At 42.1% G+C, this 20,268-nt stretch overlaps 1 protein-coding gene across 1 annotated transcript in view; it reads right to left on the minus strand.

Annotated features, from left to right (window-relative positions):
• Nucleotides 1-11,881: 11,881 nt before the first annotated feature.
• The window catches only part of syde2 (synapse defective 1, Rho GTPase, homolog 2 (C. elegans)), a gene marked incomplete in the record, with an annotated part of 47,025 nt that continues 38,638 nt past the window's right edge, over nt 11,882-20,268 (minus strand). Inside the window, 3 exon segments of the mRNA XM_035652910.1 lie at nt 11,882-13,735; nt 17,416-17,647; nt 18,895-19,076. Coding sequence (XP_035508803.1) covers nt 13,032-13,735; nt 17,416-17,647; nt 18,895-19,076 — 1,118 coding nt within the window.

Here is a 20,268-nt window from a genome sequence, read left to right on the forward strand (position 1 = left end):
TTTTTATAAAACATATAAAGCAGGTTTTTATCATTTATTTTTATAAATTTAATGAACTGCTTTTATAAAAACACAATGGTTTGTATCTTTGTTGCAGTTTTCACAATATTTGTCTTATGTGGGAACTGTTTTTATTGAAATACGATCTATATGTCTCTTAGATGTTAAATATGAGAACAGTGAGCATTTTTGTAAATTGATTCTGCCATCAACATTCAGACTGTGGGTTGGGGCTTCAGGGTCACTGATGGGTTTTTTTCATCCACTCATCTGAGATCTCGTTACTGGGTAATGCCATCCATTAGCGCCCTCTTTACCACCACCGCTCCCTGAGGATACAGTCTGGAATACCTCAAGGATTTGACCTTGGCAGAAAGTCATTTTATGGCTCTTTGATTTCATGATATTTATATGTTGTTGTTAAGAGCTCCTCTAGTATATACATCAATATTGTATGGCTCATCATCTGCTGTTGATGTTTTTTAAATGTTTTATTGAGAAGGAATTTAAAAGTCAAACCACATACAGTCAGGGCCTACATCCACCCACTCCTCATTACATTACATTACATTTTAACCTTAATGCAAAATCTGTTAGTCTCTAATCATCACCTAAATATGATCCTCATGGGGTCAATTTATGTAATGTGCCTTGATTCAGGTAACAGTTACACTGCAACTATCTGAACCAGATGGAGTGGGTGGATGTAGGATTGACTGCATTCTGGTACTGTAAGGCAAGGTGAGAATGAAATAATAGTATGTACAGCTTTCTGTAAACCCTTTAGATGATTTTAGAAATGTAGGAGTTAGGAAAAAACAAATTAAAAAAACTAAGACTTCAATATTCTTGTACAAACAATGGGTAAAATGACTCTCTGTAATGGGAAATGACTCATTTGTGGTGACAAACACAACCACAGAGAATTCTCTGACTCTGCAGCTTCAGGTCTGTCCATGTCTTTCGGCTGATTGTTTTTACGGCCCAGGCCTTCGGCCTCACCGCTTTTAGCCACAGCAGGCAGCTCCTTTCAGGGAAAAAAAAAAACCTCCAGAAAGCTACGCTACCTGCCAGACAAAGTTAGCAACTAGCTGGTGATTCTTTGCTACTGTTCAGCATAACAACTTCATAAGGTGATGATACTGTATATCGAGGTTTGGTGTGATTTCATGAAACTGTGGTTGCATGTTACCTCTAGATTTGAAGCTACACTGATTCCTAATGTGTCATTGAGTCAGTAGCATCACCTGCTAATTTCCATATAGTGCTGGCTGGCTAGCTGCTATCTAATCACTTGTGACACTCAGCTCTTTCGACACTACAGGTGACTGCAACCTGGATGAGGAACAAGGGAGCAGTGGAGTACTCACACATACATGTTGCTCCGTTTTCCCAACTTTTACTTCTGTCACATTGTTCACAACATTTGTGAGAATGCTGTTATCCCTTGCAGCGTGTTGCAGCGAGTACTGCTCCAGCTCTCTGGACTCCATTAGTTTCGCTCCTTCATGGGGATAAAATCAGGACGCCTCAGAGTGCTGGGTCCACCTCAGGTCAAGAGCAGCCCAGCAAACCTATAGTCACAACTGACAGCCAGTATCCTGCCAGAAAAGAGGCCGGAGGGACAGAGGGAAAGGGGGTGGCGGGGTATCTGCATAATATAGGGGCAGCTGTCTATTGCCAGGTTTTCACACTGTGTCTGAGATGCCTCAAAAGGGAAGAGAGAGCAGAGAACAGATGAGGAACAGCAATACAACTGGTTGAATGCTGGGTGAGAGAGGGAAGGATAGACTGAGAGGGAAAAAAGAAGATGGCAAAAGATGGAAGTTGATTCCCCCAACAGTAGTGAGCTGAGGTCGACTTCACTCTAGCCATGACTCATTCACATGGACGGTCCTGTCACAGAGCGGAGGGGGTGGAGGAGGGCGAAGAATGGGCTGATGTGAGGGTGCACAGAGGCAGGCGTCCATATGGCCCCTGAGGCACCAACGAGGTCCTGGTGACAAAAGGGGCCTCCGCTCTCCAGTCGTCCCCTCCTCAAACCTCTCTGGGAATTCTGTTTTGCAGTCGCTCGCTCCTCTGCGGAGCCTCTCACTTTCTCCCAGGCCAGCTCAGGAATGTGCCTTCTGCAAACCAGCACACACACACATGGGGAGTGTCTTCACCCTCGCTGGTTAGTTATTATTGTAATGGCTCATGCAAAGAATGTTGTGCAATTGAGTAAGCGTGAATGCAACGTAAACACTTGAAGGCATTTGAAGTTCCACAGACATATGCAGAGACGTTTGCAGGTTAAGCCCTGCTGCCTAGCGCTCACACTTCTTTAATGTCTTGGACAACCGCACAGCCATAAACCCAGTGACCCCCCCGTGAAGGGTATTCATGATGTCAGATTTTCCTCAGTTGATTTCTTCATCTATGTCCAAGTGATTTCCCAAACATAAAAATAAATCTTTAACTAAGGGGAGGGGGTGTCTATATAGGATGGATTGCCTGCAGTCCAGTTTTTATTATCACCAATTCTTGTGAAGTTCTTGAAGCCAAATCCTGGGAAACAATGTGAGCAGGTGCTGGGCAGGAGGCTGTAAATCTGGCCTGGCGAATTAAGCCATTCCCTTGGCATTGTTCTGGCTGGCCTCTTAGCTGCTCCTGCTGGGGAGGGTGTTAGGTGGGGTGAGGTGGAGGGAGGGTCTGCTGCCTAAATCTCCCAACATGGGGGCACCCTGCACATTTCACACATAGTCATCCAAGGGGGACCCTCAGCTGCAGACGGACAGACAAACACACAAGGTCACAGGTCCTGCACGAGAAGGAACTAGCTGCACAACAAAAAGCAAAAAAACATTAAAACTGAGTCAAGGTTCAAGGTTCAAGGTTACTTTATTTGTACGCAATGGTAGATTTGGTTTGCAGTAAAAGACATAGCACTCCTCTTGACAAAAATACAAGAAACCAACAACTCAGACAGACGAACATGATAAAGGATAAAGATAAACGTAAAATCCAGGTTCTAAAAAACTTACCAAGACATCAATAAAAAAACACTAATATGATTGTTCAGACATGTTTCTTAAAGTTTTCTTGTCCATCAGAATTGCACATTCGCAGCTAATTAAAAAAGCTGCAGTTTGTCTGAAAAAGCATTTCGTCTTCTCAAGAAAAACTTCAATCAGCTTCTTCCTTTAACCTGAAAGCAGCCGCCGAGTTGCTAAAATTATCCCCAGTCAAGTCGTCAGGCTACGTTTCATCACTGTAAACCGTAAAGCTGTTTCTCTTCAAAACCTCACAGACGCTGGTGGTAGGTTTCATTAGTTGACCCTTGACCTCATAAGAGATCAGGTGACCAGGGCACTGCTGCGGAATGTCCCCTCTTGACTCCTTTTCGCTTTCTAATTTGAAAGCGCTTGACAGTTTGGATTCTTGTCATTTTACCAGCCCCTCCCAACGTCCGTGTGTGCAAGCGAGTGCATTTGTATGTCCTGCAGTCCGCAGTCAGGATTAGAAAACATGGAAAGGCCACAAACTTTGGTTGCATGTCAAAGTTGTGGAGCGACTGACTGACCAGCATCGACACCAACGTGGCTAAAAACTGCACGATAGTTGGCTTTTTTTCTAGGGCTGTCAACAGTATCTTACTGTGTTTATTAGCAGAGTTTGCAATTCCATCCACTGATGAAAACCACACGATGTGGTTGAAAGCTTAGAAAAAGAGCTTATTCTGTAAAACCTTATTGTAAATGTGTGTGTTTTTCAATGGATTCTTGCTTTGTTGCATTTTTCAGAAAGCAATCTATCTACTGAGGAGATATGATATTTAATAAGAATGTGAACATGCAGTTGAGATTATTTTGTCACACTTTTCCCAGGGTCAGAAACTAGACTTCCCTTGTCCTTGTTTATGTCCTTTTGTAAAGTACTTCTTAAGCTGTTGTACAAAAATATAGTTTGTTATTATTCTGAGTAAGAGCTCTGACACTTTTCACTCAACCCCGCTGTGCCTGCCAGCATGAACGACTGATGCTCTGTGATCCACATCAAAAGAAGGCACTTCAGTGAGGGAATATTCACAATATTTCTAGCAGAGGAATTCAGGTTCAAGTGCTGTAATTTCAGTCCATCGGCAAACATGGCTGGGGGATGATTCACATTGAACATTGAGAAATTTTTCATGCAATACCTTGGCATAAACCCAGACCAGGATGCAGTCCCTTCAGAGTGGGATCTGTCATCGAAACTATCAGTCTATCAGAGCAAACATATGGAAAACCCTTATGGCTTTACTCATGGCCATGGAAACTTGGTCTTTTTTTGACATACTGTCATCAGTGATGATTACATCAACAGACCAACATACAGTGATTGAAAGATAGTGAAAACCAAAGCAAAATGTCTAGACTACATAATGTATCCATCAAATAAAGTTAGTTGTTGTATAATGTTATATATTAAACTTTTATCCGTCTGCCGAGCATGTGCGGTAGGAGTGTCTAGCATGTTTCAAACTGGAGGAATAAGACTTACATTCGTCTACCCTATAGTATGAATCGCTGTGAAGTGACTTTTTGGGGGGCATTTTTTCTTGAAGACATGGTTCTACATTTTGGGAAATGTGCTTATTTGCTTTCTTTCCGAGAGCTAGATGGGAAGGTCAATATCTCTCTCATATCTGTCCTTTGAATATTAAGCTACCACCAGCAGCCAGTTAGCTTATCACAAAGACTGGAAACGAGGAACTTGAACCGGAACTAGTCCGGCACATAACCCCCTGTTGTTGATTTCGCACTTTGTTGGATTTTGTATGGTTTAAAGAAACGTGTTAATTAGTCAGTTTTAAAAGTACGAGCTTAATAGCTTTAGACGGGGCCAAGCTAGTAAGTTTCCCTGTTTCCAATCTTTGTGCTAAGCTACGCTAACTAGCTGCCAGTTGTAGCTTCATGTTTCATCCTACAGACATGAGAGTGGTATTGGTCTTATTCAATGGAACTATTCCTTTAAGAAAAGAAGCTACCGTAGCTGGTACTCAGCATCAAGGAGACTCCTGGAGCAGCAGGCAAACTAAGTTTTACTGCTGACAGCCGGAGAGTGCTCTGTTGACAGGAGGGAGGCGATAGCATACACTAAAATACCAACTGTGTCACTCCACTTCCTCTGCGGAGAACAAAGTTATCACCGCGCCTCATATCAGCATGATGTTACAGGCTGGTTGGAGGATGAATCACTACAAAAGGTGTGCCACCTGCAAGTTTATCAAACCACGGAGGCCCAAATCTCCTCATTGAGCCCGACCACAGCTGCTGTCAAGGCCTCTTTTCAGTCTCACCTTTCACATTTTTCTCTCCTATCAAGCGGAGCAAACCCTCGCCCTCATCCTGTCCTCACGCTGAAAGGAGATTGCTCTCGTCTGGAGGAGCGGGAGGGGGAGAAGTGATGAGCAGCTTACCTCTAGGAGGGATTAGCCTTATTAAAATGAAATAGTCTAGTCCTGAGTGACAGAGCAATGGAGGTGGAGGAGAGAAAAGGCGGGGAGGACAGAGGAGAGGGCCTACGTTGTGTGAGGCCCGGCCCCTGAGGATCTGAAGCGCCGCTCCTCTGTGTTCTCCTTCCCTCCATTCTTCACTTTCACCTCTCACTCTCTCCTCATCTTCTCCCCCCTTACCTCTGGTCTGCTCTCTCATCATCACCGCGGTCCAGAACAGGCGGATCTGTCAGCGGTGCGTCAAGAGATCTGCCCCGAGGCCCTCAGATGGGCTGCCAAGTACAGGGGCTGGATCGTAAGGGAACAAAAGACCCCCAAAAAACACATCAGAAAAGGCTGGGACCTTGGTAAAATGTGTTTAATAGCCCTCCTATTGAAGGGCACTGCATGTATGGAATGTGTGGCCAGGGTCACTGCGTAGAGGTTCCCAGCAATTACCCAGGCTTAGCTCGCCCATGTTTATGAGGAGTGAATAGGTAGTATGCATTGGAGAACATTAACCAACCTGAGCCTCTCAGAACACGTCCAATGAAAGATGTACAAAAGGGTTGAACGTGCTGAATATGACTTTGTGATTTGTACCTAATGACACGTACACTATGGTAATCCTTGTTAGGAACATAAAGCCATAGTTGAATCAGAAGACCAGAGTGCACACCATGTTTTTGTCATGTGTTGAGTCTGAGTCACAATATGACTCTGACATTGGCCTGAGCCCCCTAAAAAACTAGGGTTCTCTGCAACATGAAATATTCAAGCTCAAATAAGTCAAATTAAACATACAGTATGTAATTCCTGCCAATAGGGAGTCTCTCACATCAAAAGAATAACAAAAGACGAAGTTGGGTGGTAAAGTAGCGTGATGGGAGTCATGGGAGTCGTTGTCTTCGCCACCATTGTCATTGCAGTCAAGTTTCTTTCAGTTTCTTTCACATTAAAACCGGTGAAAACACAGAATAAAACTGCTTAAAAATCTGTGTTTCTTCAGCGCTGTTGGGCAAACGTGGATGTCTCGAAGGGCCTGCCAGCCGAGCTGAGGTCAGCTGAGCTTGTTTCTCTGAATACTCAAGATCCAGATGAACAAAGACTAAAATTCTATATCTGATTAAAATATATAGACCAAGATCGAAGAAGCGTATTGTGGCAAACAACCACAACACTGACACATGCTCAAAGGGGATATGGTGCCGTTGACAGGCGGCCGGTGAAATGCAACACTACAAGAATAAAATTACAAATTTTTCTGGCTTTGAACATTGTTGCAAACATTTGGGATAATGTAAGTACACAGCATAACAAAACATATAACATAGGTTCAGTTTTATAGACATCTTAATGCAGAAATAGTCCATATTATGTCTTTAAAATTAGTAATTAATGTCGATTGAATCGCTGTCAAATTCTGATCGATGCTCTGTGACATCAGCCTTTTCTAACTGAGTCTTGCGCTCTTTAAACCAGTGAGGAGAGCACACAAAAATACAAATACAGAAGAAAAAAACAAAACTATTCTCCACTGGGCAGAAAAACTGTGGGACCACATCGACCAGTCGGAAGCTTTATTACAAAAATGTGTTTTCAGGGCTTTTAGCTGCACACATTATGGCAATAGAGGAGGTTAGAGGATGTTTGTTTACAGCCAGAATTTTTAATATATTATGTTGGGTTTATATGCAGTCTTGTGGGCAGAAATGTTAATCATAAACTCCCCTTTTTTAATGAAATGAGCTAGGAAGTCCACCATTGTCATAGGACCATTATCAGCCCAACTTACACCTCCTCTACGTCTAGATCTTTAAATAGGTTGCCAACAAGCAACAAAGACCAATCAGCATGAAGGAAGCCAGATACAGAAGGTGTTTTCAATTGACTCATCAGCTAATTGTGGCCAATAGGCCAACAAGGGTGTCTGAATAAATATATAGACAACACATGTATGCTTACACACATGCATGTCCTATGTGCAAAGCATTTATATTTATTTTTACACTTTTTGAATATGAAATAAATACATTTGAAGAGGCTTATTTCTTTGTCAGTGTCAGTGTTTTTGTTAAGTCACACACACCTGATACCGCTTTTCGATGAACCTGCTGAGAAAGCAAACATTTCCACATCCCTTATTGCGAATGTTCATGTGTAACAGCAGGTTTACACAAAGGTCAATATAAAAATAACACGCTGTTTGGATTTACACTGCCCTTGTTTCCGTGGGATGTGATTACTGCAGCGGCCTGCATGTTGCTTGCCTGAAATACTGTTGCTTAACAAAAATCCTCACACATCAGCATATAGCTTCACTTTAATGTCACATGGGTAATTTTAAATGTCTGCTATGACGTCTCATCGCTCAGCAGGTGAGCTGACCAAAAGGTGCAACCGCCCCAGACCTTTATTGTCATGGTTAACACTACACTATACCAGAAAAAAAAAAGAGTCTGAAACAAAGCCTGTGTGTTTGTGTGGTTGGATGGTTGACATGCAGCCATGATACTGACTCAAAGGTCAGTAGAGATTAAGGGAACAGGGGAGAGAAAAAGGGGAGAAAAGGTCTGGTTTCACATGCAGGTGGCTGTCAAGGATGTTTACCTAGAGACCCATATCTCTTCTCTCTCCCAAATTAGAAATGAACAAAAGTTTAGTTCAGTTCACTCTGACAGACGGCCTGATATCAAGTGGCGACCCTGACTATTCAAACAGGCTCTATGTTATTATGTCTACCTCTGTCTTCATATGGGATTTCACTCTTGCTTTTATTGGGGCTGGGAGAAGTGCTCTGCAAGTCAAACATGGATCAAGTACTTTCAAAATAAGTCAGTGCCTGAGTCTAAATATAAAACCATGTGTTTAAAGATGGAATTTAAAATGTCAGAGATAAATATTACATAATGAATGAATCTGTTTTTGATTGTGAAAGACCCAAAATAACTTAAGACAACATTATCCTCTTTAAAATGATATACATTTTTACAATGACAGTGAAATATTTGGCTCCATTTCCACAAAATTCCATTCTGCCCTTTTATGGGGGTTTAGTGCAGGTAGATGCTTTTTTCTTGACTTCAGTGGGGATATAAAACAGGGCTGCAGGGTGCAGGCAGGTATGCGTACATCCTGTACCCTAAACCTTTCTCAGACCTGTTCAAGACAGCCATAAAAACATGATATGAACCTACAGTAGTGACATCAAACACGGCTTAAAACCATTTTGTGGTGAAAGGCCTGCGGCTGACTTCTCATGCTAACTGCCAGAGATGTGTATCACCTCAGCTGGAGCCGCCTCGGCGCAATTTTCACGGTCCTGATTTTAGATCTCATTTTGGGGAAATACTTCACGTTAAAAATGATGTTTAACTGTTTCAGCAAACTGCTTTAGGATCTACCTGTGGTACATGCTGTTCTGGTAATGTTGGTTTTCGGAGCCACAGCCAAAGTGCAGCCTTCCAGCAGTCGATTTTACTGGACGGCTAAATGCAGCTGCGTCCTGGGAATGTCCCTGAAGCTGAAAGTTGTTCTGGGAGATTCCCACAAGCCAACAAGGGCAATTCCCCGACTTATTTATCTGTTTTGTGCTGAGGCCGAATTACAATGCTCCCACAGCAAAGGGATGAATCTATAAAAAAAAAAACACAAGAGTCCAGTTTCCTGAAGTTAAGGTCATCTTTTCCCAGCAGCATTCAATAAAACAAAGAGTGTTTAGAATTTGGGAAAGTGCGGCTGCAGAGTCATGTCTTTTCAACAAGAGTGATATGATTACTTGGCCACATGTTTTTCAAAGTTTTTATGAATGAATTCCAGGCCAGTCCATGTGTGTAGGAGTGAGAGGATGTTAACTGTGCACTAAAACTATACCATTCTGACTGTGCAAACCCAGATATTTTGGGGTTTTTTATAGCACAAAAATGTTTTTTCTTTGTTTAGACAGCTGCATAATCAGATCTGGGAAACCCAGATGTTAGTGAAGCTTTGGGTTAAGTGAGTTTTAATGAGGGTTTAATTCTGGGTAATTCTGGTCATTTAATTCAGGGGAGAAAATTATAGACAATGTTCGGAAAAAGGTGATATTGCAACTAAAACCTTGACTGTGTTGTGGAAATAGTAATATTAATGGAGTAAAAATAAGGAAAAGCCCAATTACTCTATTGGCAGATTAATCCAAGAGAGAGACTTTCTATCTCTAACAAAAAAAAGACACACATGTGAATGTAAAATAATATACTTTATTATGACCATACATTTCTCAGGATCAATACAAAGCACTTTTCTGTTTTGTTTAGTGATGTGACATTTTTCTCTCCAAAGGACAAAGAGGATAAGACAATAAGACTAGCCATATGTAGATGCAGGTGGTTTGCTGATATATTCAGTGTGACAGAGAGGTGAGAAGGTGAGAGGATGCTAAAACAGACAGGAATGCCTGAAGAGTGAATTACTGAATGTGTAAAACCAGACACAGCTGAGGAAAACTACAGGAAGAGTGTATTTTTAGAAGGCTTCCTCATAAAAACATCTCAGTAAAATTGGATCTTTGAAGAGTTTGTAGGCAGAAATACACATAAGCATCCGACGAATTAAATCGCAATGAGATCAAACTGCAGGTCATGCTCTGCGTTGGTTTCCTCACTGTAAAATGAGGCCCTGGTTCTTTTTGTGTTGGCCGGGCAGACAGATGGTTTGAAAGAAACCCCGCTGAAACTCACTTTCACTGGACACGCTCAGACTGACAGCAGCAGCAGCCACAGCTTCACCATGAAGCAGCAGGACCATGAACAGACAGCATGGAGGAGGCCGGGGCGTGAAAAATACTATATTTTTAGGGGCTTTAATGGGTTTATCTATGCCAGGGACAGTTACAGAGAGGGACAGCAAAGGGGGGAAGAAAGGGGATGAGCCTTGGTCACCATGTGAGCTACCAGGGCGCCCCTTAAAATCAGTCTCTGTAAATTCTGCAAATAGGTTTCACTTGTCAGTTCAGTTATTGCATCAGCGCGGCACTCTTCTAGAAAATAAGTCTGAGTCAATTCTAGAAAGATGCTAATTTGGTACTGAAACTGAAAATGTCCACTTGTCATATTTAGATTATTAAAATAAGACTTTTTGAGATGGAGAACTGAGCAATGTCTTCCTTTAAGTCCTCTGGAGAAAAGCCTAACCAATGCAGTCTTCTGTCTACTGGATGAACAGGGTGACGAACAAACAAGCATACATCGCAAAATAAGTCTTTTTACACATAAATATCAAATACAAAGGCAGATGAGACAGAGCCTTGTTTATGTCAGTAAAGCTTTTGACCATGCAACGTTCAGTACCTTAAAAAAAAAAAAAACACACGCCAAAAATCTTGAACACAGCTTAGTCCACCAGAGACACAAAACAATGTCAAATATATACACAATACAATAAAAATAACAATATCACTTTTTCTGCAAGAGCACGATTTTATCATATATTTTACAGCTAAAGTTGTACCATTAGTCCAGCACATTAAGATGTGTACAGGTAGCTTGAAGGGAGAAAAAGCGACTATCACTACTAGTCAACACTACGAGGTCATCAGAAGTATTTAAATACGGCATTGAAATAGAAGCTGTAAAAATAATATACTCCGAATACATTTATATAATTATATACATATACATATAGGTTAAATACTGATCATTCTGAATCCCTGGATTGCTGAAAACGTCCTTTGTCGATTTAGGCAGCTAGCTAAGTCGTACTAACTGAGGCCCTCCACTTGTTTCCACTGCTGCTCTGAAAATTGTGCTTCACATTCGGGCTATTTCACGGTTTTGCCAGAAGCTGGGAGAAGCAGGAAGGTTGGAGGTTTTTAAAGGAATAGTTCGACATCTTTAGAATATTTGATTTTTTTTTCTGAGAGTTAGATAAGAAGATTGATACCACTCTTTAATCTTAGTGTACCATAAAGACCGTGTATAACCGCACGGATTAAACAAACATGATAGATTGTGTTCATTTGTGAGCTTAAAAGGTTCTGGTAACTTGTTTCGTTTGTTTGTTCTAGCTTAACATTTATCATACAGACAGGAAAGTGGAATCAATCTCATCTAATTCTCAACAAGAAAGTGAATCAAGCAATCTTCCCAAAATGTTGGACTATGAATATGAAACACATTTTCTCTGTTTATAGTTGCCTGCTTAATCAAATAAATCTCTACTGTACAGCTTTCTGTGAACAGAGATAAGAGTGTTATTACCCTTATCTTGCATCCAGTTCTGACAGGTGTGTGTATACCTGTAGATGGGTGTCTTAACATATTGGACAATGCAGGAAGTAAATACATTTCAAGCCATACTCTTTATTTGCTTAATCTTTAAGAGGAGGTTTCAGTGCTGTTTTCCCCCTCAAATTCAGTCCATATATTCTTTTTAACTGCCTGAACTATACATGACCAAATCTACTGCCTGCCTCATAAGTGCATTATTGTTGTACAACATTTAGTGTTTCATACCTCAATAGAAAAGCTCTCTGCTGCCTTAAAAAGGAAATCCACCCTCAAAAAGAACGTACACATGTTCCTCCTATGATCTCGGTTTGTGTAACTTTGTTTTCCCATTCAGCATTAGAGACTAATGTTCTGCGGTTCAATAAAATATTGGAACATTTCTTCCACTGCCAAAAGTAATAGAGGGCCTCCCTTAACTGGAGAACTGACAGGATGCTTTAGTTTTCTTAGCACATTTTAATTTTTTTTTTATTTAATTACCTAATTACATATTTTTGTTGGAGACCAATTCTTAATTGAAAGGCCTAATGCATCCCAGATTTTTTCCTACCACTGTATCGATGTGGAAGTGTCCAATGTCTAAAATGCTGCTTCAGAAGCTTGCCAAAAAAATACTTGGAAGCACTGGGATTTTCTGCTATGAAAATGGTCAATCATCAGTAACTTACACTACGAATGTCGGCATCAGTATCACCGATTAAAAGCTTGCATGGGAAGTGCCCCATAGCACCCAGGGTGGTTTCGTACCTATTTGTATTTCTATACTGTAGCCTTTTTCAATGTAAAAACAACTCTTCATAACATCATAGAGGTTATCGTGTTGGTTGCCAACACCGTATCAAGATCATACGAGGGGAGACATTTTATTTCAGAGCGGATTTTCCTCTTGACGTACCACCTTCACACAATTAAGGCACCTTTTAAACCCCTGAGGGGTCAATGGGTTCTTCTAATAAGAAGAGAAGCAACAATAACAACATGGAACACAGAACCGGACTGAAACAAAACCAACAACAACAACATAAAGTAAGACAGTCGACAAAATAAAAGCAAAATAAAAACATTACGGAATGTCTATGGGTAAGGTACAAATGCCAGAAGTGCCCTGTTACATTTCGTCTCATCTCATCCTTTAGGTTTTTACAGCAGCACCGCGCCACGCTGCCATGGTGACATGACAGGATCTCCATGGAAACACTGTGGCTGTATCCTGAAGCACCTTGATCGGTAAATAAGGTCTTCCCCCAAACCTCAACAGGCTTAATGAGTGTGTGAGTGGATATGTGTGTGTGTCACTGTGGTAGGAGTCAGTATCCGACGTTGAGCTTGTTCTTGTTGAGCTCTCTCTCCAGGTTTCCTATCAGAGTGTCGATGCTCTCCTGCAGGTCTCTCAGGTTGACCCTGTTGCTCAGCACGGGGCTGATGTCCTGGATCTTCATGTACGCCTGGTAGGTGTGCTCTTTGGGCAGACAGGGGGGTAGGATGTGGTCGCACACCCTCTCCTCCTCCTTGTCCTCTAATGCCTGCCCATTTCCTGAACTATCACTCTCTACAATGTTCTCCTCCTCTTCTTCCTCCTTTTCCTCCTCCTCCACCACCTCCTCTCTCTGAGCTTGCTCTGGCTCAGCAGGATCAGACGCGGGGCTTGTGACCTTCTGCCCTTCATCTTCCTCTGCGTCATCAGGCTTCTCCTGCCCCTCCTCAACTGCCTCTGTATCCTCTGAAGGCACGTCATCATAGTCCGCCTCCTCTTTGCTGGGAGGCAGCAGAATTTCAGAAGGGAAGTAGCTCTCGCCGCAGCCGCTCCAGTCGCCGGCGTAGCGGTTGCTTGGGCTGTCCAGGCGACCCGGTCTGGGCCGCAGAACACCCGCCATCTCCGCTTCAGAGAGGTTCAGGACCTGGGGGCGCTCTTTTCTCCGCCGTAATGGTGGAGCTGACAGCAGGTCAGATGAGGCCGGGGCCAAAGAGGCTGCATGGTACTGTGAGGAGGAGTGGCCATTTAGGTCTACAACTGGAGGAGCAGACAGGAAGAGAGAAACAAAGAGAGTTAATTCAAAGGTATATACAGGCTATCTGAAGTAATAGCCTAAGTAATGGTTCGACATTTTGGGAAATATGCTAATTTTTGATTTCTTGAGTTAGATGAAAAGATCGATATCACTCTCACGCCTGTATGGTCAATGTGTAGCTACAGCCAGCTGTTGCTTAGCTTGTCTTAGCATAAAGACCAGAGGACCAGAGGTGCAATTAGGCGGAACATTTCCCAAAATGAATAAATGTTTCCTTAAAGGGTTAATTCAACTAAATTACAAAAGAAAACAAACACACATTTTCTCATACACCCCTAGTTGTATCTAGCCATGCAGATATTTTCAATTTTATTCGCCCAAGTTTTGAGATTTCTGACATCACCCCAATTTTCAAACGGCAATTTTTTTGGTTGAAAGCAGTTCTAATGAAAAGTGTTAATAGTGAGGACACAGTGAGTATTGTTTATGAACAGTCACACTGCTTCGGAAGTTTTGTTAAATGTAATTTTTTAGTGTTTCAACTGCCACAAACAAAATTCCAAAAATCTCGAAACATTGGCACAAAAACTGGCACTATCTGCACAGCTAGATACCAATGAAAGTGGTAACTTCATGGTCGTGCCTTGAAAACACAACTAACTCCTACCGTATAAAAATCCACAGGTTTATCTGAATTGACCTCTATCAGGGGAACAAACATATCTGGATAAGCCTAGCAATGAGTTCATAACTTGTGGGAGCCCTGGGGTTTTTGGCACACGCCCTGCCAAAATAATCCAAACATGAACATGCCATGCTGTGCTCAAACTCAGACAAACACATGCTGAAGCCACACCACCACACTCTGTGACTTTGATGCCATCTTTCTGTACTATTTGTTATCAACTGTTGACTAAACCAAACTTAAAAATTAACTAAACTGAAACCCTGTTTGGACATTATGAAACTCATCTGACTGTGCTACAAAAAGGAACAGTGAGCACTCCAACACAACCAGCACAGTCCGGTTACCTGTCTGCTTTTATCTGTGTGTACCTACACTTGTTGACACCGCTAGCTCTCCCTTACTGGATTGGAAAGGAAAAAAAACAACAAAAAGGTGTTAAAAGTTTGGGCTATAAATCAAGTACAGCACATGAGGCACAATATAAAGCTTTATTTTGTCTACAGGCTTATGAAAGAGGACCTGGCAAGCTAATATCCTTACATGCCTTAAAACAAAAATAATGTTGAATTATGAACCATGTTGACTCCATTTCATTCATCAGGAGCTGCAGTCGCTGATACAGTATTTATGAACAGCCGTTGCATGCCTTGCAACTCTCCTGAGGCTAAAGACTCAAGCAATTATCACCTAAAACAAACAGAAATTATCCTCCTTTAAGAGGCAACGTGTTATTTAATTTCAGACATGATTCACTGATGACATGATTAAAGTTATTAGCTGTCATTGAGGCAGGAAGCAGACAAAAATGCTGCACTGTGTGTTACAATAGGCAAAATAGGCAAATACGGTGCTGATTTTCTTAACAACAAAGTTCCGCTGGTGGATTTAAAAGAGTTATCCCTGCACAGGAGCACAATAACAAGATACAAACAAATGACACACACACACACACACCACATTCCCCTCTTCTTCCTGTCATTCTGCCTGTCTAACCATCATCTCACATCCACTCACACATATAGTTGGCAGACTGCATAATTCACACTACACCTCCTCAGCCTCTTCAACGCACACGTATGCTCATGCTCTCCCACACCTCCTGTAAAAAAGTATCAGCAGTGTCTGATGTCCTTGCACTTGCCCAAAGACATGCACACTTAGAGACCTGCACAACAGTGCCTCGGAGGGGCTGGGTATGTGTGTGAGAGGTGTGAAGAGGCGGCTGAAAATATCCCATAATGATTGTGAAATGTTAGGGTGAAGCTTCAGGGGCTGAGAGCTAAGGTTAAGCCTGGAATGTCCTTAATTACAGTCCAGGCGTTCTCTGAGCTGGGGAGGCGGGCAGAATGGAGATGTCACTGAGGGTGTAAACAAAAGCTTGAACCTGGACTGAAAGCTTTGTCAAGGTTATTACAGGCCATTAGGCACTAGCCGGGTGACATCAGCTGCAGACACGAGTGCAGGCTCTGCTGAAGATTGAAACCTATTTTCTTCAGACCACTTGACCCCGTCGCCCTCCGTCATTGTCTGCATGTATGCTCTAACCTATCTTTGCACTTTTTTTGTTTATCTTTTGAAATTCCACTCGTACTTCGCCAGGCTACCTGCAATTATGGGATTCACAAATGCTGACTTATTCAGTGGCTGCACTTAAGTTTCCCTCTCTGCGTGTTTCCTCCCCGGTTGATGTAAAGGAGGGTGGAGGGTTCTCGACTTCAGCGGTTTTTACGCCAAATTGGCTCAATGTGGGAGTCTGAGGATGCAGTTAAATTTAGAGGCCAGACCAGACACAGAGTCAGTTCTTCTTCAGACATCAATCAGCAGATCTGGATAAAGCGGCAGGTTACTAGGAAGGGCTCAGAGGATTTAAATCTTTCAGGGATACAGTCTGTCCAGTGTGATTTTAGGAACACTTATAGAACATGAATTTTGAGAAATGTGTGCCTTAGGATACACTGAAACTACGAGACAGGATGTAAAAGAAAATCACTGCAATGTAAAAAACAGCTTTCTTTAATTTTGGACTGATGACCGTGCATATTTAAAATTGTATAATGGATTTTTAAACAGACTCAAAACCTCAGTTTTTATGAAAATGTTACTAACCCACAGAGGAAACTGAGGTTGGAAAAGGCAAACTGCCAACTACTACAGCAATAAGGTTATGTGCTAATGGCAGTAATGGATTTTCACCCTGTCTTATCTTTTCAAATCTGCGTGTAGGCAGAGCACACAGTTTTTTTTTAATGTCTTGTTTAACTTTCTACAGTAGCTGAGACTTTAACTGCACGACAGCAGCCGCCGAATTGCTCACACATTGATAAGAGAACTTAAAAGTAAAAAAAAGAAACATCTGAGGCTAAAAATAAACAAATTAGTTTCTGTGACCAATACAAATTTTACTCCGCCTGCAGCTCCATTTTATTACTCTCGGCTCTCTCCTGAATAATATTTGGGTCCCTTCATATCTCACACTGAGCAGACAGCTGCAGCTGGCAGAGAGCAGCTGTGCAGACAGACAGATGACCTGTTCTGAGTGAAGCGGGTACTGGGTATCTGTCTGGTATCTGTCCTTGGTTGGTGATTTATCTTAAGACAGGGGGCACGCCTCAAAAGTTTGGTTTATGTTGGGGCTTACTGGCTTGGCTCTGATTGGCTCAGTCTGCCACGATGAAGCACTCTGTGGAGAGTTTCATCTCTGGGCAGCCAACAGATGGTGGCCAATGGCTATCAGAGCTGTACTTATGCCAGTGGTGCATAACCCCAAGGATCAAAGCAGCCCAGCCCTTTAACAGTCCTTTGTAGGGCTGAACCGCAGAGCTGGCACTGATTTGTACAAGACCCTAAAGGCTGGTTTATACACGCTTACTGACATATATTACCTGGTTGTAAAAAAGAATGGATTTCAAACCAAAAAACCTGGTAGAACTGTATTTAACATGGCAAAATATTGTCTAAGAATAGCATGTATTCAATAAGTAAAAGAAAACTCACCTGGCCAGAGCTGGAGCAGGTAGTGCAGGACTTCGATGTGTTTTTTGAAGTGCAGCGCGCTGGCCAGCTCCTCGGAGTCGATGAAGACTCGGTTGGTGTGGCAGGACGCTTCCTGACGCTGGCTGAGCAGCACCGGGCCGAAACATACCGCCAGGTTCTGACACGTCATCTTGTTCACTTCCTGGTAGGACGCTACCAACTTTAGGTGATCCAGAAGCCTCCGCAGTGTCATCTGTTGTATGTGCACACACACAGACACACACACACACACACACAGTGTGCAAACACGGACAAATAAGACATGTTATTATTATGATTAGTAGTTGTAGTAGTACCACTGGCAGCAGCAGAGCTACACTGCAAAATCTACTTCATTAGGTTATTTGTAGCAGTAAAAAGCTATATTTCTTGTAAGAAATGAAGAAAAATGATACTTTTAGCAAAAAGGCAATATTTTAAGTTAATGTTACAGTACATTACATACACAACCTTTCCTACACGTCTTGCTGTAATGCCCAATAGTTGTGATAATAATATTAAATAGCAGGCATATCATCATGGATTGCATTAAGTTTAGAGTTCCCTGGGCATGCTCTGTCTAGCTCTCTCACTGGCTGCCAGGGGGAAAGCGAGGGAACAAAATAGGAGTTCGGAAAGAGAATCCCAATGTGACGTTTTAAGGGCTCCGTAGGATTCCAGAAATTTTACAACATAGGAAATAATTATTTTTTTGCTTGGAAAATTTGAACAGAACCGAAATTATTATTCCTACAGGGAAAAATGGGCAAGATTTTTAAAACTCAAATTTCCCCAGATGGAGTAACCTTACGCAGAATTACATTTGTCATGGCTGTAGCTGGGAAACACGGTGTCATGAGTCTGTCACTTGGAGCTACTTTTTACGGCCTTTATCCTCTTTTGTTTTTGTAATAGTTGGACCAATAAATTGCAATAAATTGCAGCTCTCAAAAGATATTTTTGAGGTAGTTAAGAAACAGTATCACCGTTACACACTTTATCCTCCAGAGCGCACCAACAGGTTTACTTTTCAACTGTAAAATGTTCCACTCATTACATATAACGGTCACAATGGGATCCAAAAATACTTGTTCATGCTATTGCTGCGTTATGTATATAGAGAACACTGGCTAATATTTTATTGCAGTTAAACTGTTAAAACTGCCTCATGAATTAAGTATCAGTCAGACTTTATCAGTTTTCATCTATCCTTAACCTGAAAATAGTTAAATTAATTAAAAGGTGTAGAGAAAATTACACCGGTACAGGCTTGTGGACTGAATGCCACCACTAATATCACCCAATGTAAAAGCCTACGTAATAGTTAAACAGTAGTGATCTGTAGCATTATCGTCATGACCATCATTATGTTTGCCACAATTATCCCTTTCACAACCACTTCTGTGACAATATTCCAGCACTATGATGACTGTGAGAGGCTGAAGGGAATGTCTTCCTCACCCTCTCCACCTCTGGCAGGATGTCCAGCAGGCTGACGGTGTGCTCAGAGTCGGCCTGGTCGTTCTCGCAGCCCGCCGCTCCTATCCGCAGAGGCCTCATGGCCATGGACTCCAATACTGCCTCATAGAGGTTCTTGGTGATCAGAGGGTAGGGCAGCTCTCGCAGGTAATCCTTCAGTACTCCTGAAAAGTGAGACAGAAAGAGAATAGAGGATGAGAAAAACGGCTGCATTAAGATAATGACAGTGAGTTAATTTGAACCCTGCAAACGAGTTCTTTGCAGCATAGCTGAGGGTCATTCAGTTTTCCCACACTTGAACTGAGAAATACTTCTTGTCCTCGACATAAGCAGCTTTAATACCTGACAAATCACTAACAATATATCTTTATGAAGTGTTGTCATTGAGAAATAAAAAGCTTTTATTTCCCCTCTCTTTTAAAACGACTGAACCTGGCACACTCTCTTGGCTGCAAATTGAGGTCCCATTGTTTCCACGGGTGATCCTGTGGCGTCTGCTGAGATGCCTGATTGGAGTCGGGCGTGACTTGGCAGCCAGAAGTGTTGGGGGGCCGGGTGTCTTTGACGGCGTATTCACACCTGTGACTTCTGCCTCCCGCAGCTACGGGAAAACGCGAAACCCACGCTGTCTGTCTCCACTAAGCCCCTGAACTATCGCTGGCATTTCTTTTCATCAAAGGCGGAGGGGAGAAAAAAAGAATAAATACGGGAATAAGAAAGGCTCTTGGCAGTGTGACAACCCTTTGTGGTGAGTGTCTGCTCTTTTTTCACTCTGCATGAAGCTGGATCAGTTTTCAGAGACAGCTGGAGGCTGTGTAATCAGCAATATTGGTAATGCCCCAAACTAATACACACTGAATGTAACAAGAATATAATCTTATATGACTAACTGTAATGATCAAATGGTGACCAAATAAAAAGAATAAATAACACAGAATCAAAGATATTGACTTTTTATTCCATGATTCTTCACAAAATCTGCAGCCTACATTACCCACAATACAACTGCTGAGAGCTCAGTCAGAGATGCAGGTGTGCTAAACTGGTAGTAGCTAATGCAGCCCCAAGCAGAGATGAGGAGTGGGCTACTGAGGTCTGCTGAGCTCACTTCTTTCTAACTCCACACTATGTACAATACACTATATGAAGTTTTTTCACATCTGCAGTCAGGACACTCACGTCAAGATTTTATTCATTTATTGCGCCAATATGCATTTTATTTTGGCGGTGTGGCATGTGTCATGTGATGCTCTGGAACAAATCTGAGCAAGCTTGACACAGGCTGTGCCTGAGCTATATAGAGATATAGAGATATACAACATTTAATGAACATGAACACATGTCAAACAATCAAAA

This window comes from Morone saxatilis, unplaced genomic scaffold (assembly GCF_004916995.1).
Source record: "Morone saxatilis isolate NCDOM2014 unplaced genomic scaffold, NCSU_SB_2.0 Contig12, whole genome shotgun sequence".
Lineage (NCBI taxonomy): Eukaryota > Metazoa > Chordata > Actinopteri > Moronidae > Morone > Morone saxatilis.